The sequence below is a fragment of the Carassius carassius genome, chromosome 29 (assembly GCF_963082965.1).
Source record: "Carassius carassius chromosome 29, fCarCar2.1, whole genome shotgun sequence".
NCBI lineage: Eukaryota > Metazoa > Chordata > Actinopteri > Cypriniformes > Cyprinidae > Carassius > Carassius carassius.
This window is the reverse complement of record NC_081783.1, coordinates 2,786,082-2,811,186: the sequence shown is the minus strand read 5'-3', so window position 1 is coordinate 2,811,186 and position 25,105 is coordinate 2,786,082. Positions and strand designations below refer to the sequence as shown.

The 25,105-nt window shown below is 36.4% G+C and overlaps 2 protein-coding genes across 2 annotated transcripts; both read right to left on the bottom strand.

The window, feature by feature from the left end:
- Positions 1–1,680: 1,680 nt before the first annotated feature.
- On the bottom strand, positions 1,681–3,912 carry LOC132110059 (homeobox protein Nkx-2.5-like). The gene is made up of 2 exons (XM_059516643.1): positions 3,420–3,912; positions 1,681–2,291 (listed from the first exon to the last, which is right to left on the bottom strand). The coding sequence occupies exons 1-2, from the start codon at positions 3,757–3,759 to the stop codon at positions 1,690–1,692; spliced, it is 942 nt and encodes a 313-aa protein (XP_059372626.1). The 5' UTR covers positions 3,760–3,912; the 3' UTR covers positions 1,681–1,689.
- Positions 3,913–14,745: 10,833 nt separating this feature from the next.
- LOC132109409 (stanniocalcin-2-like) lies at positions 14,746–22,139 on the bottom strand. The gene is made up of 4 exons (XM_059515452.1): positions 21,820–22,139; positions 19,765–19,907; positions 19,275–19,486; positions 14,746–16,507 (listed from the first exon to the last, which is right to left on the bottom strand). Exons 1-4 carry the CDS (start codon positions 21,956–21,958, stop codon positions 16,150–16,152), a joined length of 852 nt encoding a protein of 283 aa, XP_059371435.1. The 5' UTR covers positions 21,959–22,139; the 3' UTR covers positions 14,746–16,149.
- Between the last annotated feature and the right edge of the window lie 2,966 nt (positions 22,140–25,105).

Sequence of the window (25,105 nt, the reverse complement as noted above, 5' to 3'; positions counted from 1 at the left end):
GAAAAGCTCAGAAAAGCTATGGCCATAATCAGAGCTCGGCTGATAAAGAGGCATGCGACCCTGTCTTTCCTCCGATAAGACCCGGAAAAGCTGATTATTCCATCCCTGGTCTCTTTCTCGCTCTCTGTCTCTGTCATTCTCCTTCCATTGTGGCCGGAGGACAAGGTCTGTTATTTTTAGAGATGTGCGTCCATGTTATCTGACTTGTTCTTTTCAACGCCTCTGAAGAGTGGGCCACTATTGTAACCGTGTGACCTTTCTCTGTAACTCTCAGTGGCCCCGTATTTGACTTGAAATGACAATCACTTCCACATATATATGTATATATATTTCAGATGAAGGTGGACGCTGGTTCAGATGTGGTGGAGAGGGGGAACTGTGTTTAGTGATATGTGTGGAGAGGCCAGAGAGATGCCCGAGGACAATCTATTACTCATTTTAAGTGGCAGCAAATGTGGATGATCTTCCCTCCTCCATCCAAGTCTTTGCACCCTTACCTCTCTATGTCAAGCAAATTGTGCCATTCTGCTCACTAAGCAGAGCACTTTTGTGTTGTCAATCAAGTGGGAAATCAACCTTTGCAAGAATAGCATGCACATGATAAAAATGATCTAGGTTTGAGCATATAGACAAAAAGCGTTTAGTTTCACAGTAATCTCAGCGGGACGTTTTACTCTGACGACCCTTCAGATCAAATCACATGATACAGAAACATGATAAATGCTGAATTAGGCCTATATACAGTTTGGGATTATTTCTGCAGGTTTACATCGGTTCAAGTCCTCGCTGAAACGTCTTTGTTAAATATTATACTTATTTTTAATATTTGTATTTGATTTATTCGAATAAGTCATAGAAAAGGATATCTCAGATTCACCTTTGGTAAAAACAGTCACCCCAAAAATGTTTTAAATGGCGAAATAGTGTTTAGCAAAGGTAAAACAACAACAAAACACTTTAATGGAAAATATAGATGAAGCCGTCAATGACGGAAAGATACATTTAATAATAATAATAATAGTGTTTATCAATTTTAGGAATGTCATTTGTAAATACGAATCTACGCATATTTTTAATTCGCTTCTACGTCGAATATCAATTATTAGTATTGTTTATACTAATATATTAATTGTTATTCTCAAACCAAATAATAACCGCATAGGCTACATTCTTTAAAGTCCTTTATTATTTTCTCTTAAAAGGTTTACATATCAGACTTACACAAGCAAATGAATAACAACACCTTCATTGAGCCGTACTCTCTGGATACACACACACACACACAAATGTTTCTTAATTCATATATTGGTTACAGTTAATTGTTATGGTCTGATCATATTAATGAAAATGAGACTGGCCTTGAACAGAAAGAAAAGAAAAGAAAAAAAACACGGGAACTTCTTTCGAGATTAATAAAGGCTTCATAATAGCTACATCTGGTGAAAATTATAAATAATCTACCTATTTCACGCGCTGTTTATCTCTCATAATTTAACTCAAGTGGAAGCAAATGATTCAGACATGTTTTTAAAGAAAACAATTATATATACTGAAAGATATTAAAGCATAAGAAAGAATGCATCTGACAGAGCAAACCCATCCCGCATTCTGCAAATTCAAATAGGCTGTTATAAAAACAATTATGAAAATTAATATAAATGTCCATGCATGCAACTAAAGTTCTTTGTTTCACCAGGCTCGGATGCCGTGTAGTGAGGGAACCCCGCTGCTGGACTGAAACGGAGCCTGCACGTTATTTAGATCCCCAACTCCAAAGTTGATGTAGTTGTTGTTGGACTGTGAGGGCTGGATGGAGGACATGCTCGCTGGGTAGTTGCATGAGTAGTTCGTGTTGCCTGGACTCGGGAAATTACTAAAGGCAGGGTAGCTGTTGTAGGTGAAGTGATTGATCCCCACGTTGTAAGAAGTGTTGTATGTGGAAGCGTCGCCCAGGCACGGCTTTCCATCCCGAACCAGAACCGGCACCGAGATGCGCCTCGGAGGCGCGATGCCCACCATCTCCAGGGTCTGGTCCTGACGCTGCCTCTTGCACTTATAGCGTCGGTTCTGGAACCAGATCTTGACCTGTGTGGAGGTGAGTTTGAGCACGCTGGCTAGATGATCTCTCTCAGGTGCAGAGAGGTATTTCTGCTGTTTGAAGCGCCTCTCCAGCTCGTACACCTGCGCTTGAGAGAACAGAACCCGAGGCTTCCTCCTTTTCCTCTGCTTGGGTCGATCCGCATCATCCAGCTTCACATCTTCACTTGGATCTTCCTGAGAGCAGCTGATGTCTGAAAATGTATTATTAATTTCATTAATGGGACACAAATCGTCAATATAATAACACTTGGGCCTGTTTGTATCCATTCCATCCACTTAGAAATGTCTACCTTTTTTAAATTCAAACACTCTAAAAAATGCTGTGTTGTTTCAACTCAACTTTGGGTCAAATTTGTACTAACCCAACTTTTGGGTTAAAAATTTAATGCAAAAATGTAACCCAACGGTTGGGTTGTTCTAATGTAGGCTACATTTGACCCAAAGTTTTTAGAGTGCATGGACTTGTGACTAATACGTTTTCGTTGCCGGTTGTAACCTCTTGGATTTAACTTTAAAATTTTAAAACGTAATATACATTTTTTTATAACGTAAATGTAAAACATTTTACATTTTAGTGAGTTTCATTTCATGCACTGGTGCCGTTTTATCCTACGTTCTTAAAAATAAAGATTCCAAATGGAGTTTTCGCAGCGATGACATAAAATTTAAAATTCCCTAAAGAACGTTTTTGAACAGCTCTTAAAAGAACCATTTTGAAACCAAGTTTGAGGCACATTTTATTCCGAATATGATCGGTGGATGTTAAACTTTCTGTATATATCCTAAGATAAATAAAAAAATCTATGATGATTTTAAATAAAATGATTTTTTATAATATATACAAACACTATTTTTATAGTGCAGACAGTGATTTTTATTCATGAACTTTTTTCTGTTTTATTAGCCTACTAAAAACCGGAATAAAAATAGCAAAGAATTACAATTATTGTAGTCTAATTAGTGTTATAATCAATCTAGACACACTGAAAAAAAAGAATCATTGAATTAATGAAGTGGTTGCAATCATACTTTATTTAACAAGCTATAGTTAAATAAACTAATTTAGTTGATTAACTTTCAGCAAAATTTGTTTATTTAAATGTAATTAAATTTTTTTTATTGCAACCACTTACCATAAAAAGTAGTAGGCTAAATTCAATGATTCATTTTTTTCAGTGCACGTGCGCTTATTTAAAAATGTTTTTTTTCTTTTAATGTAACTCAATATTAGTAGATGTGCATTTTTAGCTGAGTTTTTAAATAATCATGAAACGGCATCTTTAGTTTCCAATAAATGTCCGACTCTTGTGAGAGCTCACCTTTTTTCTCTTTGTCTTCAAACGCGTCATCCGTCTTTGCGTCTTTAACATAGTCCATTTCTAGGAAACTCTTCCCATAAAAGGCAGCGTTACCGAAGTTCAGAGGGCTGTTTTTGGTGCCTTTGTCGTCCTGAAGGTCTTCGCTGAAGAGAGAGGCTCCGGATGGCATGTCCATGAACTGCTCTTGTTTGAAAGTGGACAGCATGCAGGATGAGCTCGGAATTAGGGCACTGTCCAGCCGCTGAGACATGTCCAGAGACACCAAGTCCTCCTGATTCTGCTCCAGGTTCAGTATGTCCCGCACTGAGAAAGGAGTGGAAGTCATCTGGCTGGAGAACATTGCCGTGGAATGATGGTCCTCTTGGGCGACCCGGCTGGCATTTATCAGGGGAGCCTGTTCGTTTAAAGAATAGTGTGAAACTTTTGTGTTTAGAGGTAGCCTATAAACCCAAGTTTATGTTTTTAATAGAGCCCTCATAACACACTTTTGGGGTGTAAGGAGTGACTGCATGCTGTAATGAGGCAGGGGGCGTGGCTCAACATTTCAGAGCTTATCATTGGACAAATGACGTATAATATTAAAATGACTCGTGAGAGTTCCATACAAGTCCATGCATAAGATGTAATATCCTCCAATTATAGCAACTTTACTAACACCTACAAACATTGCTGTTATCCATATCCATTTTTTAACGTTTGTTTGGTGTTGCCTGTTGTTAATAGTTGCAATGCTACTCAGGTCAACGCTTTTTATCAATTCAGCCAGTCTTGAGAGAGATGGATTTCTTAGCTATACCTTCGAGGCTGCATTTGTCCCTTTTGGTTAGATCTGGCACTGTGCGCAAAATGCGCATGCACTCGGTTTGATTGTTTTCCTCTTAATTGCTTAATCCAGAGGAAACCACGGGCCAGAGAAGAGTTTTCTCCAAGAGATCAGACACTGGCATTGCTGGAACCTGAAACCTGCAATGACAAACCCAACTGTCTACCACTGAAAGATTCTGGTGCCACTGGGTTTGTTATCAAGACGTGATAACAGATGACAACAAACCAGAAACCCACCCACGCCGAACAGCCGCAGCAGAAGAGCAACACATGGCGATTCATATGAAATATAGACCGGTGTGGAGGAAATTATATAATACAAGAACACATGTAGCCTACAGATTAGACTCAAAACATCTGTGACTGATAGTTTGGTAACACACTATACCAGTTACAGTTTGGACATTTATATATATTATATATATATATATATATTTTTTTTTTTTTTTTTAAGTATATATATATATATATATATATATATATATATATATATATATATATATAATTTAATAATATTATATTTAATATAAGTTTGTTTTAGATCAAATATTTAGCTTGTATTTTTTTTGACAATGCATTTAGACGACAGACAATAAAGTAGACAATTTTAGACAATAGTTTAACTAGTTTCTTTATGTGAATTAATTCTTATCAAAAGTGCTTATTTAAATTTGTAGTTTTATTTAACCAAATAGACTCGTTCTGGGCCTTTGTGATCCGTTATATAATCAGCCTTCATTACTTTAATAAATTTTTAGTGATTCATCAATAATAATAACAATAATAAACTAACTACGAGCTCAAAGACTGCTTATTGCAATTGCATATTAAACTAGTTCCTATCTGTTAAAAAATTTAATTACGGTGCAATATGGACACCAATCCATGACACCATTAATTATTATTTATTTATTTTTTGGCAGCAGTATTGGACAGTGTTGCCGTTCCTCTGGATATTAGTCATAGTTTGTGCAGAGGAGACAGACAGTATTATCGTTTATTTGATCTCTGACGGTTAATGCTGCAGAGTAAATGGTGCACAAGAGCTTCATGTTTATAGTTTTGGAGGAAAGCAGTGCGTCTGGTCTCAGACAGGCGTTTCTGATTAATGAGCGCGAGCACTTTTCTCTATGAGCGAATCAACACTCCCTTATCCATCTGCAATAATTGGTGAAATAAAGTAAACTGACTCCGCAGCTTATGCAAACTGCTTTATATCACTATGATTTATGAAGCATATCCTCTACTGAGCGCCATTGTGATCCTCATGACGGATGGAACTCAAAACATGCACATGTTGTTTTTGAGAGTTCACTACGGTTTTCTGAGACAGAGCTTGCTTGGAACTGAGTCGATTAATTCATCTCGTTTGATGCATTTCTGAAATAAATATTATGACAGACTACACGGTCGAGAGAAGAAGAGACACAAACTCCCATAAAGCAACTGCATCTAGGTCTGTCTTTCAACAGCGCATTTGGAGCAGATAAAGAGCTGGATAACGTTCTTGAAAACTTCCTGTTGGTCGACCTGTTTAGGAAATGATGGGACAGAGGGGTGAGATGGGTGTTATCTAAACGAGTCTGTGCAGTGCTGAAACCACAGACCTCTTCATCCCTGTCAATCACTTCCGAATTGAAGCTCGTGCACGAGACCTGGCTCGCTGCGCGGGGATTTTGAATGGATTTATATCTAACACGTTTTTTTACACTTAGCTAATTTAACACACAGGCAGCTGTTTAAACTCGCTTCAACTAAATATGACTGGTGCTAAATGTCAAGACAGTCATCTTTTTTATTATAGAATTAAATATGCACAAATGGTTTCTTTTGTTTTCTTGAGACATTTTTTTTCATTATGTAACATTTAATTTCATCGTGCAACATTAGATATTATTGGAATATGTGTGCAATTAGATAGGCCACTTTTATAACCAATTAAGGAATTGTGTTTATCTTTATTTTAAGCTTTTCTAAATAGTCTAACTTTCTTGCTTTGCTAAAAGATTCTATATCTGATAAAATTGTAATGTGTTTATTTGTGTGTTTATTCAGCAATTCTGACGACATAATTAAACATGCATCGGTTAAATTACAATAAACACTGTTTTAAAGTAGCTATAAGAAAGTAAAGCTAAAATGTCTTCTCATATGCTGTAGTTTTTTGTAGTTGTAGACTAGTCGTTATTTATTATTACAATGATTTAGCCTAAATTAAACTGTAAAAAGTCTTTTAAAGAGCCATAAATTAGCCTATAATACATTTGTGTATATTTCAACCCTAAAAGTTAATGCACATTATTAATGCATGCCTGTATCGAAAGAAATTCAAATTAAAACTACGAGGTTGAAGTTGCAAAACCAAACACTGTGAGATCAGATGTAGATGATCTCTAATAGGCCTGATGCATGAAAAACAGAAGAAAATCATTACGCTGATTTAGAGCTGTGAGTTTTGTCATCACATCATTTGTCTTACACGTCTTGGGGAATAACAATTTTCTTTCTAAACTCATGTTCACAGCTTTGGCAGTGGATTAGTCAGACAGACAGGATCATGATTGCTCCCGATGGGAGTCAGATGACCTGCTCTTCTTTGGATGCCTCAGAAATAGTTTTGACTACTCGCTCACACTGAAACATGTTCATATGCTCATATTTCAAAAAGGCTTTGTCGCTATATTAATCATAAGAGGGTTTTTGCAGCTGGTTGCTCCCGTTTGATTTCACAGACCATCCGGCAGCTGAGTTCATGAATGCCACTGGATGTGGAGTTTATATAGTGTCTTGGACAAGTGCCTGTTTCCCAAATTTAGATTCCTTTCTGTCCTGAAGTTTCTGCGAGTCTGCCTCCTGGTGGCGGATTTAAACATAGCAGCGCTGTTTCATTCATTCATCGACATAATAATAACCTCTTCACAAAAAACATAAACACATGTCCGTCTGGCAGTTATATTGGCAGAGATATTTATTCGATAGTTTTAAACACATATTTCGCCTAAAAATGAAATGCTGTCATCATTTACTCGCACTAGTGTTTATTCCAAACCTGTATGACTTTCTTTAGTCTGCAGAACACAAATAAAAGCTATTTTGAAGAACGTATGTAAACAAACAGTTTTCATCACAACCCACTTCTATTATAGACTACACAGAGTTTTTTAAAGTTTTAGTCAGTGCATGGTTACACACACACACACACACACACACACACACACACACACACACACACACACACACACACACACACACACACACACACACAAAATAAAAAATAAATAATAAATAAGCAACTTTAACTTTTTATAATGCTACAATTAAGATTATTTTAAATGTTACCTGAATGTGTGACGTCACTGCACAGGTGAACTTCATTAAGTACAAACACAATTAAAAACTTTTGGAATAGTATAGATAAGCTTGTCCAATAAAAATGAAATCCCAAATCCAGAATTTAAATCCAATTGAATTAAATTAAATTTAATCAAAAATCCAAAACATAAAATGAAATCCAAAATTTAGTAAATCTATAAAAAGAAAACTTATAATTCAGTGAATTATACTTAATTTTAAAATCTGTTCTGACTTTTGAGACACCTGTTGTTAGATGCAATAAACAATACAAACAAAATTATTTTTTAAATGCAAATTGAAATGTTTTAAAATTAAGTTTAGGATTACTCATTAACTCATTAAAAAAAGAACAAATGACAACCCTGTTAAGTATCCTATTTTCCTCACATTGCATTACTCAAGAGTTTAACCTACAGATCTTGACCAAAGTTTGTTATATCTATATGCAATGGTTATAAATGACCGCTAGAGGACAGTAACGCAATGCTTTACACGACTGTCACAATGATCCAAGCACATAAAACAAAGAAAAAATAAAAACATTATTTGCTAACCTTGCTCAGTCTCTACAAGTGTTGCGATGGATTAACAGGTTTGTTTAGCTGTGCAATTACTGTGTCTATACAGCACCAGATTTAACTAGATAGATCAAGTAGGCTACAGTGTGTTCAATAAATTGTACTAACAACATACCAACTGATCAGCTGACAAAACTTCTTCCTGATACAATCAGTTGATAAAGACTCAATAAAAAAAGTTGAGTTGATTTAAAGCATTTAGGAACTTTACACACTGTAAAGACTGGAAGTCTATTCATAACAACCCCATTTTCATCTGTTATATACATTATGGCGCCTGATCTGACTAAAGTCTATTAATCAGTCTCTGTATCATTGCACTTTTATAACCGTGTATGCAGAGGTGGGTAGTAACGAGTTACATTTACTTCGTTACATTTACTTGAGTAATTATTTGGGGGTAACTAATACTTTTCGGAGTATATTTAAAGATGGGTACTTTATACTCTTACTTGAGTAAATTTTTTGGGGAAAATCTGTACTTTTTTCGTTACTATGGGCGACGCCCCTCTCGTTACTTTATCTTAATGCAATAAATGTTATAAATGCTTCAGTTTATTCCAAACGCGCCGTCTACGTTTCTCTGGGCAATGAGCGATGCCCATTCGTGAATGATTCATTCTTTTGAGTCAATTCTGTTCAAAGGCTTGATCAAACCGAATGGCAAACGAGTGAATTGGTTCATGAATCAGTTTGAATGAGTCGTTCAGTTCCCTGCCGCACGCGCTGAGCGTCTGAAGTGGTTCACTCGGAGTTGTAACGTTTAAGAACAGAAAGAGCGTTGAAAACGTGGCTGGAACTGCACTGAATTGAAAGCAAATCTGCAAAGGCTACTATTTGCTAGCGATGGAGATCCTTATTAGATGAACACCGCGTGTGCTGTACTGTTTAACAGGTAATGACTTGGGCTACATTCGATTACAGTACACGATACCTCTGACATTAGTTAGTTGTACGTGTGTGGCTTATAACAGAGGGGAGTCAAGTTGAATGCAGCTTCCAAAAGACAAAAAATAGCCGATTAAGATTTTATTAATTTTAATACAATCACACCGGTGCAAGTACGTTCAGCGAGTCATATTATCAGCTGCTAAATTCAGATCTGTGATTGCTTGCTGGCGCTGAGCCAGAGATAGATGCGTTTTTACAGCGCTGCGCATTATAACCAATCACACATGATTCTGTTGAGCTCATTAAAGCATTGGCCAATCAGAGGTGTCCGATGAGTCATCGCTAAAATGCCGGTGCTTCCTTCACTCGCTCACTGACTGAATACCTATTTCTGGCGAATTCTCTCGTCAGAAACAACAAAGTGCAGATGTGTGTACGAATCTATAATTAAGATATTGATTTCACAGTTTTAACAGTTTCAGTGATTTTAATGGAGAGTGATTGAAAGAGTGATTTCTAAGAGTGATTGAAATCTAGACTGTCAGTGAAAATGATCTTTAATAATGTAAATGTTATTTGCTCTCTTTCTGAACAATGAAAGATTAGTAGCAATTTTTATATCACATTAACTTTCAATGTTAAATTCACATTTAATATAAAGTCAGTCGTATTAAAAATATGTTATGGCATGACACCTATATCTGGTACTTAAGTAAACAGACAGGGTTTTATAATAAAATACATAAATTGGAGTAAAGGCTGATGAAATATATACGTTTATACACGCACACATACATTACATACATTTTATCTATATATCTAAATAAAAATAGGCTCAGTATATATGACCCAAAGTAACTAGTAACTAACTACTTGAGTAGATTTTTTATCCGATACTCTTTTACTCTTACTAAAGTAACTATTCACGACTAGTACTTTTACTTTTACTTGAGTAAATATTTCTAGAAGTACTTTTACTTTTACTTGAGTACAGTTTTTGGGTACTCTACCCACCTCTGCGTGTATGCCAGCTGTAGCTTTTAAGTCATCTCTGTGCCAGTGTAGTCCAAAAGTCTGTCAACATTATAAAACACATTAAGTGTACTTAGATAACATGATACAAATACAAGGTAATTGTGACTTATCTCACAATTCTGGCCTTTCCTCTCAGGGTTGAGTGAGAGAAAATTGAAATAGCAAGTTACAAAGTCAGAATTGCATGACGAACTCACAATTCTGACAAATACGTGTTGCATAGTCGCATCAAGTCAGAACTGCAAGAAAAAAGTCAATTGCGAGATATAATATCCAATTCAGAATTTTTTTTTTTCGAGTTTATTTTTCACTATTCTAAGAAAAAATGTCAGAACAGTTGAGAGAAAGGAAGTCAGAATTAAGAAAAAAAGGCAATTCACATGTTTTATTTTTATTCGGTGGCGGAAAAATAGGCTTTCATACATTGATTGACAAATATATATATTTTTTTTTGTGTGTTTTTTTGTTTTTGAGGAAATATACAAAAATACATCTTAATACAAAATTGACTGGCACAACATCTTAATTCACAACTAATGCACGGTGCATAGTTTTTATTATCAATTAATAGATTTTTTTAAAGGAACTAGTTGCATGATGTCTCAGTATTGATAGGTAAGATTTAAACGGCTCTGTTCCAGCCATCTCTGGAAACGGGGCTCTCTGGGAGCCCAACGATGCATTTTTGACTTCTTGACCAGATCACCCACACCTCCAGCTCAGTAAATTCATCAGCATTCAGAATGGCCACTTTGTTGTGGCGTTGGCCTGTCATATATTAGCTGCAGCGGCCCGGCCTGAGAACCAGTTCGCCTGCTGCTCGACCACAGCCATCAGAGCCTCATAAAGCCTGTTTATAGATCTTCAGCCCCATGACAGGAGAGACCGAGCCAGAGCCAGAGCCAGAGCGCAGGGGAGCTTGTTTACGGTGCGGTCGTCTCATTCCACTCCGACGAGAGAGAATGAGTGTTTTTCCCACTGCAGCAGCGATGAGCCGAGTGTTTCTGCAGGAGGCTGGTGAAGGTGCAGCTCAGCCTGGCGCCAACCCCGTCCCACACGCCCTGACAGCTTTATGCTCCAGTCAAGAAGAACGCTTCTTCACATCGGCAGCGCTGGCTCCAGACGACATAGACCTGACTAACTTTTTTTCTCTTACAAAATCCAGATTCTTAGAAAATTCAGGCCTGTCTAAATTGAGTTTTACTATGATTAATGTCTATGTGGACTCAGTGGGTAATGCTGAGGTGTTCCTCCTGAAGTCCACTATCATCTCCATTGTTTTGAGCAGTGTTGGGAGTAACACATTAAGAGTTATGTAGTCAGATTACTTTTTTTTCAAGTAACTAAAGTAATGCATTATTTTTTCACTAACAACATTTTCAAATAAGTAACTCCTGTTACTTTGTTTTCCCATTTATTGACTGACTATGGTGTCACCATGTTGAGAGAGGTGCAGAGAATAATCCTTAATAACTAATCTCACTTGCATCAAAACAGTGAAACAAAAGTGCATTTTCTGTGAATCTGTGTTAGTCAGATATATATATATATATATATATATATATATGTATAAGTATTTTTTTATTATTATGCCTGAATATCAGCTATCTTTTATTCGTTTTATACTAAGTAATGATTGTCTTGGAATATTTGTATGTTTGACACATTTCATGGTTTTGTGCTGCAATATCCTGTCATGTCAAACTTTAAATAAAACTAAACTAAACGACTTCTGCCAAGGACAATTAGTGGAAGTGAGAGAAAGTAGTTTATAGTATTTTAAATATGGATATTTTTCTCACAAAAAAAAAATATCAAGTTGCTACAGGAGGCTTTTATTCACCCCACAGAGCCGTGTGAGGGATATTTTAATAATGGATGGATGAGCTTCATTTGACTACTTTTGGAATTGTTGAAAAAAAAAAGAAACACCCATCTACTTCTATTCTACAGATTGGAAGAGCAGGGACAATTTTTAATATAACTCTTACAATTCGGAGTATGGGTTACCATACTTGGCAAATGTAACGACTTACAATATTTTCAATAATTGGTAATTGGTTGACCTTAACTGGTATTATTTAATTGTGTAATTAAATTTAACAGTTGAATAATTTTTGGTTGATTGCAAGCCATTTCTCCCCTTCCTGACATTTGAAAGATTTATTGTTTTGTGACTCAGTTTAACTCCGAGTTCTTGTCATATTATATTACCATTTTCGAAACTATATCATATAAACTGTGATAATGTCAGAAATGATGGAGGTGTCTGAATATTTTTTTGTTCGACTGTTAAATCCTTGGTTTGTCCAGATTTTGCAAGATAAAATGTAGACCCAAGAAATTTGCAGGAGCTACATCAAGCATCCAGTGATGTTCTTCACTTGACCACCGAGGTTAGGGCAACAGGTCTGTAGACATTATGTCCAATGATTTTGTGTTTTTTGGGAAAGGGATGGTGTGGCATATGTGATATTAAGTTTATACAACAGTTTGATGGCACAAGTGAGTAAATAAATAAGAAACCACAAAATATTCAGTGTCCCAAATCTAAAGTTAACAGAAAACATAAATTTAGAACGTTTTACAAATAGTAACTTTAGAATCTGTTGCTTCATTGAAATCTTTTATTATCAGAGAGTTGTGTGTGTGATTACCTGCATTTTGTACAGCATTCATTCTTCAGCTCAATATATTCACAATAAAACTGTTTGAATGTTCGCTGAGGAAAGCGATATCTTTGTCGTACTAGCCTTTCATCCGTTGAGGGGGATCTTCAATGAAAACACTGCTCAATGAATTGGCTGACTGAATCTTTACAAGAAGTCAAAAAGTTAAAATAACTTCTTTAGTTATAGTGATGTCCGATTCGCGAACGAATCGTTCAATTTAACCGGTTCTTCTTAGTGAACCGGTTGAACCAGTTCACCAAAACGAACTGAATCGTTTGAAACGGTTCGCGTCTCCAATAAGCATTAATCCACAAATTACTTAAACTGTTAACTTTTTTAACGTGACTGACACTCCCTCAGAATAAACCAATATCCCGGAGTAATTCATTTACTCAAACAGTACACTGACTGAACTGCTGTGAAGAGAGAACTGAAGATGAACGCCCACTGCTGGAGCAGTTCTTGTTCTCGAGTCAAGAGCCGGTTGCATCGGTTTTCGGATCACCAGTACACTGAACTGAGAATCGTTTCTGTCGGACGCGTCCGATTTGAGAACCGAGGAGCTGATTCTCGTTCTTGAGTCAAGAACCGGTTGCATCGGGTTTCGGATCACCAGTACACTGAACCGAAAACCGTTTCTTTCGGACACGTCCGATTTGAGAACCGATGAACTGATGATACTGCGCATGCATGTCATTTTTCAATTATTTTGTTAAACATTGGAAAGTGTGATGAAATAACTATATTTTATTTTGCTTATTTATTTATTTAAGATGAATGTTTCTAATATTTTGCTTATTTATTTATTTAAGATGAATGTTTCTAATCTGTATATTGTAGAAGTTGGACAATAATTAAGACTCTAAAATTAATAGGAATAAGGGATGATTTATGAAATATCTGTACTGTATTTATAGTTTTTTTAATGTAAAATCATTTTCTAACTGTTTTTAAATTCATTTTAATTAAGTAAATTTTTTAATCATTTTAAAAGTTTTACAATTGCTTGTTTTATTTTTGTTATTATTTTTCTTCATGATTATTTTACTTTATTTTATGTAAAGAACTTTGAATTACCATTGTGTACGAAATGTGCTATATAAATAAACTTGCCTTGCCTTAATGATGACACATTCACAAATTGAGTTTGTAGTAAACAGAACATGAACACGAGTAGAGCAGTTGATGATACTGAACTGCAGCACGTGCCGGTTAGAGCGATTCTCGTTCTCGAGTCAAGAACCGAGGGCTTGAATGAAGGGCGATCTGGCGAAACTAAGTTCATTTACTAACAAATACATCGCAATGGATTATGTATAGTAAGTGGATCATGGTTTCTGCTCTGATGTCACCTAATTTATTTACTTTATATCTTCAAGACTTAAATCCTCGTATGCACATTATTGCTGTTACTGTATTTGGGTGCGTTGTTGCAAAACTTTTCATGATTATGAGGTTTTTAACTGACTAAAGTTATGATTACTGACTCTATGTATTTGAATGTTTGATAGACTTGACGCCATTACGTCATCGCCAATGACGTCATTACGTCGAGCGTAAAAGAACCGGTGAACCGGGTTTTTCAACCGGTTTATTGAATCGAACCGTCCGATTCGCGGAAAAGAATCGAACTTCCCATCACTATTTAGTTATGGTGTTTTTCAAAATAAAAGTCTTTGCCGTTGACTCATTCATTAAACAGTCGCCATCTAATGGCAGAACAATATAACAAAAATTACCATCACTACAAACAGGGCTGCATTTCCCAAAAGCATGGAAAGCCTAAGTTGATCACTGAACCATTTTTATCGATGGAGCTGCAATCAACTTAAGCTCATGATGCTTTTGGAAAATGCAGACCAGACCGTTTCTCATTACCAAATACTATTATTAATAAATTTCTAAATACTGACTTTTATTGTGCTAAAATGCTGTGTGTGAAAAAAGAAAATCCAGAAAGACACATCTGAGTAAGAAATGAATTTTAGTATTTATTTTTCCTAAAACAATTGGAACACATGCTATCTGTACCGATATGGAATCTATTATTCAATGTAATAGGTGTACACAGATTTTTTTTTTTTCATTTCTTGTAACAATCTAAAAATGTTTTTCCAGGTTTAAACCCAAAGTTGATCACATTTTTGCCCACATGTTCATTGGAATACCTGAGTGAATTAAGAAGATGATTGGTCAAAGTAACTACTGTTGACTTTAGGCTGATGAATAGCAGAACTGTACAGGCTGTTCCTTATTCTTAAACCAACAATCAGCTCCGAACATTTTATTAACCAATCACGTGGCAAGGACCCAAAACAATTCTTTTCGCAGCTATAGTAAACAATAATTCACCCATTTCAATATTATTGTCAGTAATACCCTGAGCTTCTTATGTAGCCTTAACCTAGTTCTTGGGTCTAAGGCCAGACGACTGCAATTCCAGCTTCTGGCTCTTCTCAGTGGCTCTGGGAGAAAACTGCTATTTTTTACTTGGAAACACCAGCGGCTGGCTGTGGACTTGGCAAGAGCACAAGCAGGCCTGCTTTCCATGAGACACTGTGTGCTAAAGTTGTTCCTATGTTCAACTAATCTGTTTGGGCAAAGCCCAGAAATGCAGCATACACATTAGACTTAAGCGATGCTATTAGGATGCTTTATCATACTGAGACATGATGCAGCTAGAAGTTTTTACTATCATGCATCTGCTCCGGTTCCACAGTTTATTTTAGGGTAAAGCCTCTATGTAATATTCTCAAGGCACAATAAGCTTGTAACTGGACGTTGTTTTGACTTCGCTTTCCTTCTAAGAAGCACAGAGCGTCGTACTGTATGTGCTAGTCCTGGACTTCAATCCTGTACAGCTTGTATTTAATCAAGTATTTCAAATAACAATTACACACACATTTCTGAAACAAACAAAAGTATCTTACATATCTACAGTCAGATGCGTAATTGGTGCAATAATGTAACTAATACAACAGCAAGCACTATATTACATATAGTATATCATTACTGAATATGTAGGCTATATTTAGATGTTTATATAAATATAGATATACATAGATTTATATATACATGTTTTATATTCAAATGTTGCATGAAGCATAAAATAAATAAACAAGGTGATTGATATGATTTGCAAAATAGAGATGCTGTTTTAGAACTAAAATAAAAGCAATTCTACAAAATTAACAATCTGTCCTATAATCTGGAGTATCAAAAAAGCTGCACCACATTTACCCTGCAAAATGTACAGTTTGGGAGAGCTGGAATGACTGTGGAGATGTGAGGGTGGATGGGCTGAATTAAGAGGTCTGCTGAGTCTGTGAAGAGGGGGATTGGGGTGTCATGGTCAGTTTGGGTGATCCTGCTGTTTCACCTCCGAATGTCGCTGATCTTTGACTCTTCCTGCTCGGCGGGGCCTGCATCTACACTGGCGCGGCGCTGGCCTTGGCTCCGGCTTCTTGTGTGGGAACTGAAGCTGACCTTGCCGGGTTTGTCCTTGTCTCCTGTTCGAGTGCTCTTGTGGTGCTCGGCGTCTGACTGCGAGGAAATCGGCGGGCGTCGCTCGAGGCCTCCTGACGCTGGAGCAGAGGTGATGGATGTACAGATGCTCAGGCTGTCGCACAGAGCGCCCCAGTTCTGCTCGCACTGCAGACGCACGCTCCGCGTAATGGCTTCCTTCACCTCCTCTCCACAGCTGAGCAAGATGTTTACCAGCTCGACGTACGGCCTAAGAAAGCAGGATGATAGCGGTTAGTTCAGGCCTGGTTCTACAGGGGTGCTAAGCACCCTCAAATAAAATCAATAGCACCCTCAGTTAAAGCTGCATTAAAGGGATAATTCACCCAAAAATTTAAATTTAATGTTTATCTTCTAACCACCAGGGCATCCAAGATGTAGGTGACTTTGTTTATTCAGTAGAACATAAACAAAGAATTTTATCTCAAACCGTTGCAGTCTGTCAGAAGTGAATGGGAATCACGGCTTTGAGAGTTAAAAAACATACACAAACAAAACCAAATTAAACCCTGTGGCTTGTGACGATACAATGATGTGGATAAACATGAAAGATAGTTTATGCAAGAAACTGAACAGTATTTAAATCGTTTTTATTGCATCATTTTTATTGCATCCTGAGCATGTTCTTCTCAACAGCAAGCGCCTGTTACTATATAAATACTTTTCAGTTTCTTGCACAGACAGATCGTTTTGTGTCTTTACACATCAGTGTATTGTCATGAGCCGCAGGGTTTAATTTGGCTTTGTTTGTGTATGTTTTTTTTACTCTCAAAACCGTGATTCCCATTCATTTCGATTATAAGACTGACAGACTATCTCGGTTTGTGTTCTACTGAAGAAACAGTCATCAACATCTTGGATGACCTGGAGATACACATCAAATTTTAATTTTTGGGTGAACTATACCTTTAAGTTCACTTAAATTAGAAGTTATTTTAAGCAGTCTAACAAACGTTAAAATTAATAGCTCTTGTGATGTTGAATACCTATAGTCAATGGTCAGTGTTGTGCATGAACGTGTTCATATTTTCGCCGAACGCTGAACTGAACAAATCACTTTTCATACAATGAACGTGAACGAGAGCGGCGCTCACTCTGGCAGGAATGAACAGAACGCGCAGTTCACTTTCACGCTCATTTGAAAAGTCAGGTTTTACCAGGGCTTAATTTGAGCCGGAACATGTTCCGTCACCTCCGACATTGGATCCGGCACCTCCTGTGTCACTAAAATTAATTGCCTAAATGAAAAAAAAAATACTGTTTGTGTAGTGTTCAATGTTTGTGAAACATGACTTGCGCGCTTGTTGTACTAGTTGAGATTGCTGTTAGCCTCGATCGTTTCACGCAGGGGAAAAATGTCAAAAAGACAGGAAAGTTTGCTTAACGTTTTCAAATACGCTGGACATTCAGATCCCAAACAAGCAAAAATCGTTTCCGCTGATCAAAAAGGAGACCACGGTGGACACAGTAGCCTAGTATGATATCTCGTTATTTCGACATAATAAGGGGACATTCTAATCTGCATTAAGCGTTCTTATAATGGTTTTCTATGGGAGGAAAATGCTTAACCGTTCATATTATGGGCTCATCTGATATTTTGTACATAGCATAGCCTATTTGTTAGGATTTTAGTATCATAATGAATAGGCTAATAATTGCACGCGCAATTATCCGTGAACTTGATTTGAACAAATGCCTTTCAACTTGTGTGTGCAAAATTCAGAATTAAATGAATGTGCAGAAATTTGTACAAATAGAGAGTAGGCTATGTAGGCATACTATACTGTTGTAGCCATTAAAAAAAACGCGTTTCATATTGTTAAAATATTATAATGTTATTTTTTTTTTCCATTTATGTTGATTTATGAAAAGTGAACAGCACGACCGAGTAAGATAGGATGCGCAATATGAGACATGGAGCGGGTCAGACATGATTGACCGTTGAAGTTGTTAGAAAGTCCTGGGTAATTTGGTTCATGCTGGCTAAATAAAAGTTTCACTGAACATACTGTATACCTTGACTGCACCTTGTATTTTCCAATTTCTACATATCATGATTACACATTATTTAAGGGGTAAATATATTCTCTATCTCAACATTATTTTTCTCCTGGCTATAATAATTGTCTCTTGTTTATTGGTACAATAATTTTGATTAGTTTTGGAGTGGCAGTGATTTGCAGCTGGTAATGGATGGTAAAAAGGTTCTATTGAGTAAGATAGTGGCCTATCTTAAAAAGAATTTAACAAATGAACGTGAACTAGTTCGTTTTAGATATGTGAACTTAGTTCATTTTTAAAAAAAAATGAACTATGAACATGAACTAGTTCATTATCATCTGTGTGAACTGAACTTTGAGCTAGTTCTTTTTAAGTATGAACTGGCACAACACTGTCAATGGTTAAATCTTAGGGGAAAACTTTTTTAAATTTGGTTAAATATTAGGGGAAAACCTTTTTTAAATTTTAAAAATATACCGTCTTTATGTAGTTTCTACATTAATTTAAAGATTTTAATTTTATTTTTATTCTTTTTTTTTGGTGAACTGTCTCTAAACGCTTAAAGAAATGCCATCAAATGCAAAATATTGTGTCAGTAGCACTAAATAAATAATAAAAACACTTTTAAAGTACACAAATATAGTGTTCAGGGGTCTTTCTTTAAATTAAATGAAGGCTTTTGGGTTCGAACAGAATGCATTATATTATTAATTACATAAATATTAATTTCCAATAGAAAATATAAATCCTATGGACTGATACAATTATAAATATTATAAATGAAATAAAAAAAGTATACATTATAATCAACGTGAAAAAAAAACAGAATTGTATGACAGTCGTCAGTACAAAATTATTGATCGAAACAGGCCTATTCGCTAAACCACAAACAATACTGAAGCACAAGGACAGGACGCCATATAGTGTGCAAACAGGAGCATGCATTGGAAAGCTGATATGCCGAGCGTGATACCTACCCTTTGGGAAATAAGTCTTGGAAATGTATCATATCCACCATGACATTGACGTTGTCTTTAGCAGCTGAGCAGAGGTTGTGTTTCATGTAGCACTCCCGCTGCAGCTGGAAGACCATTTCCTTTATGGCCAGACATTTTCGGCTGATGCAGCTGAACTTGTGCCTCAAGCCATGAGCCATGCACTTCAGTGCATCCTTGATGAAGGACTTGCCCTGTGAGTGTTTAAAACAGAGTCTTATATGCAGTCGTAAACAGCCTTTCTTTCTCTGCTGGGATAACATGGACTAATAGTATGACAATTTTTGCTAGACACACATCTTGATCCGTGCTACAAGCTTGAAACCCTCTGCTTCAAATCCACCTGTACCTTGTGAAACACGAGCCAGGCTGGAGGCGATGCCAGATGGCCCAGGCCGGTCGCTGGGTCATCCTCTGGATGCATTTGAGGGATATGAACCCCGTGGGAAAACTGGGGCAACTATGTGCTTACCTGCGAGTCGAATTTGCCAGCATTGTGCAGGAAGTTCATGCAGATTTCCTGAAGGCCCCGGATTTCACAGGAGTTGTTCTCGAAACACTCGAAAACACCGCAGCCCACGTCTCCTGCGCTCACGAGGCAGTGCTGGATCTCTGCTGCGGAGGATAGAAAGACAGAGCATGCTGTTTAAAGCTAAATAAAGACTTTGCGACACTCGATTTTGGCCGATCCAAGGCGATCTCTACAACAAGTCTATGTTTAAATAAGAAATAAAATTGCTTTAGAAATATACTTGACACAACCTTTTACACATGAATGCAGAGGCCTATTTTCCGGGTTTGTTTCTCATGTGAAAATTGAAGAACTGTATTTAGGGGACAAATTTAGCTGAGAGCGCGCTGTGGTAATTAAGGTATGCTATTAAAGTCCATCGAACTGGGAGGCATCTTGCAGTAACTGCCTGCGATGTGGAAAAGCAAGGTTAACTGTATATAGGGCAGGATGAGATTGCTTTTACCTTGCTGAAGAGATCAGCAATGACTACTGAGATTCAGAAAGCTAACCAGGGAAATAGAGACTAGCAAACAGCACACTGAAACACTTGAAAAGCAATTCTGATACACAAAGGAGCACTTTATTCGCTTATTTAGAGATTGCAAAAGCACCGATAAATGTTTGATACATTAGATCAGCTCACAAAGATAGACATTTGGTTGTATTTTTCATAACCACATCTTTATAAAATTGTTTGTGATGTGTCTGTTAGTCGTGTCCTACTAAAGAAGAGTAGTAAGAGAAAGGATGCATTAAAGACTTTTATTTTAAAATGAACAAATCATGTGCTGTAATAAGACAAACATTATTAAATATGTCATGGCATTTGCTCTAATGCAAGGCAAACAGTTAATAAAATTGACTGTGAAATTGAAACCCCACTGTGTCAGTAAAAAGCCAAAGTATTAAGCATAAATCAGTTCATGAAAAGTAAAGAGCTCTGCAGCTATCACATTACAAACTGCCTTGACTTATTTTTTTTTTTTTAATGTTATTTCTGGGGACCTCTCAATGGCTACTCCAATCCTCATGCATTTGTAAAGAGATTAAATAAAAATACAGACTGATTGTCTTTTTCTAACATTACATTATATGGACCAATCGAACACATAAGCACAACAATGTCTGTCTTCACAATTCTTGTTTTCTTATTTTAACACAAACATTCCAAAATTTGAATTTTTGAAATATTCTAAATACCTGAATGTTCTGATTTAGAAAGGCCTATTCCAAAAGCTTTTAGAGTTTCCCTAAAGCATTTCAGCTTTACAGAAAACAGTATATGAGAGGTTTTTAAGGTCTTGTATATGAATACTACCCAATACCAGTGTAAATACATGGCAGAGGACCTCGGCTGCTGGAGGTGCACAGGTAAAGTCAGCCGTCCGCGTTTGTAGACGTGTGGATCGTGCGTGGAATCACACAGCGATGAGACCCATTGAGCTCTTCTGCTGTAATAACCTAGCTTGGACTAGTCCCATGCAAAAGTTGAAAAGATTTGATGCCTGACATCGCTGCTATATTTCATTGTCATAATGCACGGGATTAAATTGCCTTTATGCCGTGAGAACGGTTAAGTTTGATCCACCTAGTGCAACACGTAGAGCCATTGCATCACACACTACAGGTTTAACTTGCTCTCCCGCACAATGCAACAAAAGTTGCGCACGTTTATATTTGATGCTCTTTATAATGAGCACTTTGCATGGCAGTTAATAATAAAATACCAGCCGAGGGTGTCGTGCGTAAACACAAATCCACGAAAATAAGACGCACGCGCGAACCTGACAGCAATGTCACTGTATATCTCTGCCTACCTTGTGCCACGCTATTAATAGTTTACGAAGATATTGGATTTCTCTACGTGTGCTCCGTATTTACGAGTTATCGTCTTCTTGCGTCTTCGGAAAATGAGATGTGCACTGGTCGGTTTTTGCGCCGAAATCGCGTTCTAACCGCACGAGACTCAGTCTGGAGCGGAAGAGCAGCTTCGCAACACTTGCTTTCTCTTACCTGTGTTCTGCAAGGAGAGACGTCCCTTCTGACTGGCCGGTTTCTCAGGGTGAGTCTCGTGGACGTCCGCGTTATCCGTTCCCACCAATTCCCCCAAAACGGAGAGAAGCAGCAAGGCTAGTGCGCATTTGGTCAACATTTCTCCAATCAGTTTGCGCGATAGATACGATCAGGCTGTCAGCGCGGGATCTGATGTGGAGACTGTCGAGATGACATAGAGGGAGCGTGTGAGAGCGGAGAAGGGATGGATGCTGGATATATTTCCCAGAGTCCGGGTGTCAGTTCGGATGAAGGAGTTAAGCAGGTGTTGTCAGTCGCGCTTCCCGACCAATCAGAAACGCAGACCACCACGTCCAAGTTTTTAGGGGTGTGTCAGACGAAAGTTGTCTCTACTTGACATAAACTAAGCTTGTAAAATGTGTAAGGGTGGGTGGGTATTTACTCTGCAAACGCTTATGAGGCATCAGACAGCTGTAAGGACAAGAGCATGCGAGCCTGTGATTATTGCTGTTAATACTGTAAGTGATGGATTTATACAGGAGAGGATATGACTCAAATTTAAAATGAAGCGTGTATGAAATGTTGCATTTACAATGCATGCATTTCTAGATATCTAGTCACAAAGAACTCCATATCTGCAAAAGGAAATGTAAATGTTATTCTTTTTGACAAAAGAAATTACACACACACACACACACACACATATATATTAAACTTAAGCCTAACATGTTGTTTTCACATGATGTATATAATAAGCATTTAATAGAGTGCAACCAGACAATCAAGTCTTGATAAATCAATTGGATATATATATATATATATATATATACTATGTAGCTACAGTAAAAACATGGAATATATTAAAACAATGTCCACACAGTTTACATAATATACACAGTGTATGCTCCATGATCTTAATAAGTATAAAGAAGAGGTAGAAAAGACTTCAGGATTTCCAAAACCCTTCTAAATAAATGTGGCATTGAGAGGGAATAGCACATTCTGTTCTGCTTGCTGTTGGTATACTGGTGACCCAGCAGATGAACATAAAAAAAAGGAACATAATGATTATGTGAGTTTTTTCATTGCAGTTTTTATAAACTCACCAGTCGACATAGCTAATTATATAGTCCCGCTGTCAAAATGTGCTCCACACAGTGCAGAAAATGGGACAAATTTGCTAATGGATGGCAGGGATTGCATCATTCAAACCACCCCCTCTAGGCAGCTGCCACACACAGACAAAGCAACACAAAAGGCATATAGACATGTGTGCACATATGACTCTGACACACACACATGCACAGCATATATAGGCACACCACTGAATCAGAGCGGTGTAGTTATTAAGCCTCATTTTATATCTCTTGCAGTGAATTCTTAGATGAAGTCCATGTAGCAAATCAATCCCAAAACTGCGGTTCACTAGTAATCACCCAAACTATGAACTTTTGAGAATTACACAGAACACATCTATTTTGATTTACTCTTTGGTGACTATGGTTTATGACAATACTCTGATGGGATCCAATTCAAACCATGCAAATCTATTGCAAATGAGAGATATGCCTCAAATGGGTTGCAGGCCATTCTCATGGATGTCTGGCTACTAAGAAACTGTCAGTATGGCAAGCCATGTTATCACTCATAGAACCTGATTTTATTTTATTAATCTTTATTATTATTATTATTATTAGTTGTACGTAATCTAGTAATGACTAACTCGTATATCAGTTTCACATTTAACTGTTTATTAGATACACCAGTTACGCCTCTGCCATACTAGGTCTGGTCTTATTTTGTATTCATTTACTTTTATACAGGTTTATCGTCTATATTTTACCCTACATGTTATGTAATAATATGTTCTTTTAATTGTAATTTATTGCCTATTCAGTTATACTAATTGTTAGACTAGTAGTATACTAATAGTATTTAGTTTCCAAAACAGGCAAGCATTTTTTATATAACATTACCAGTTACATTTTGTTTACATTTTATTTTAAGGTGTCCTTGTTACAATAGTAAAAACAATTAATTATGCATAATTACATGCAAGTAACCCTAAGCCAAACCCTGATCCTAACTCAAACCATATAGTAAGTACATGTAGTCAATTAATACTCATACATAAATGTATGACTACACTGTAACATGGACACTTTAAAATAATGTGTAAACAATATTTCTTATCTCACTAGTTACACTTGCATTTTGCTTGTTATATGTAATTAAAAGTGAAAATGGTTACTTTATATTTCAAATAAATTTCTTAATATTGTGATTAAAAAATCAACTGGAATTCACTAGTTGCTAAATTAGGTGCGGTAATTACTATTATCAGGATAGAGTCTAGTTAGGTTTGCCCACTTCAGCAAGCAAAATTATGGCTACATTATTATGTTATAATATTTTTGTCTAAATTATTTTATTTTTTGCTTTTTAAAATGAAAAATTGATTATTTAAAATTATTATTTGTTATGTAGACATTTATGATAAATATAAATGATAAATTAATAAACAGGGTTTAACATTAATCATAACCTATTAATTCATCTATCTAATAAATGTATAACATTTTTATAATTATGTCTACCAAGCAGTGATAATGTCTGAATATTATATTTCACAGACTATCAAAATTTTAATAAAAGAACAGGCCTATTCACAGATTTGTTTTTAAAGGAATAGGTTTTCCAAATATGAAACTTCTGTCATAATTTAATCAGGTTCTTCTAAACCTGCACCAGCAAGTAATTGTTTCTGTTGAACACAAAAGAAGATACTTTGAGGAATGTGGGTAACTAAACAGCTTCTGGCCCTCAAAATAATGTAAAATAAGTCATAATGTGAATGTTATTTATTTTTTACAGCTGTTTATACTTGATTGTATTATGTTTGAAGGTTCATGGAAATGTCCATGTAAAAAATACTAGACAATTTTTTTGGATAAAAACTGGATTTGTTTATTCATTTTACACTGAAGAATAGTACTAGTCATTGATGAAACATGCAGATTTACTTGGCTACATTCTTAGTACTTTCTAGGTAAAAAGAAAGCACAAATACACACACACACACACACACACACACACACACACACACACACACATACACACACACACACACACACACATATATATATATATATATATATATACAGTTGCAATCAAAATTATTCAACCCCCTTGACCTGCAAGACATTTTGCTGCGGAAAACAACATTTTATGAAATCAATTCAACAAAGGCATCAGTAAAGTATCAGAGAAAGTTATATGATTATAT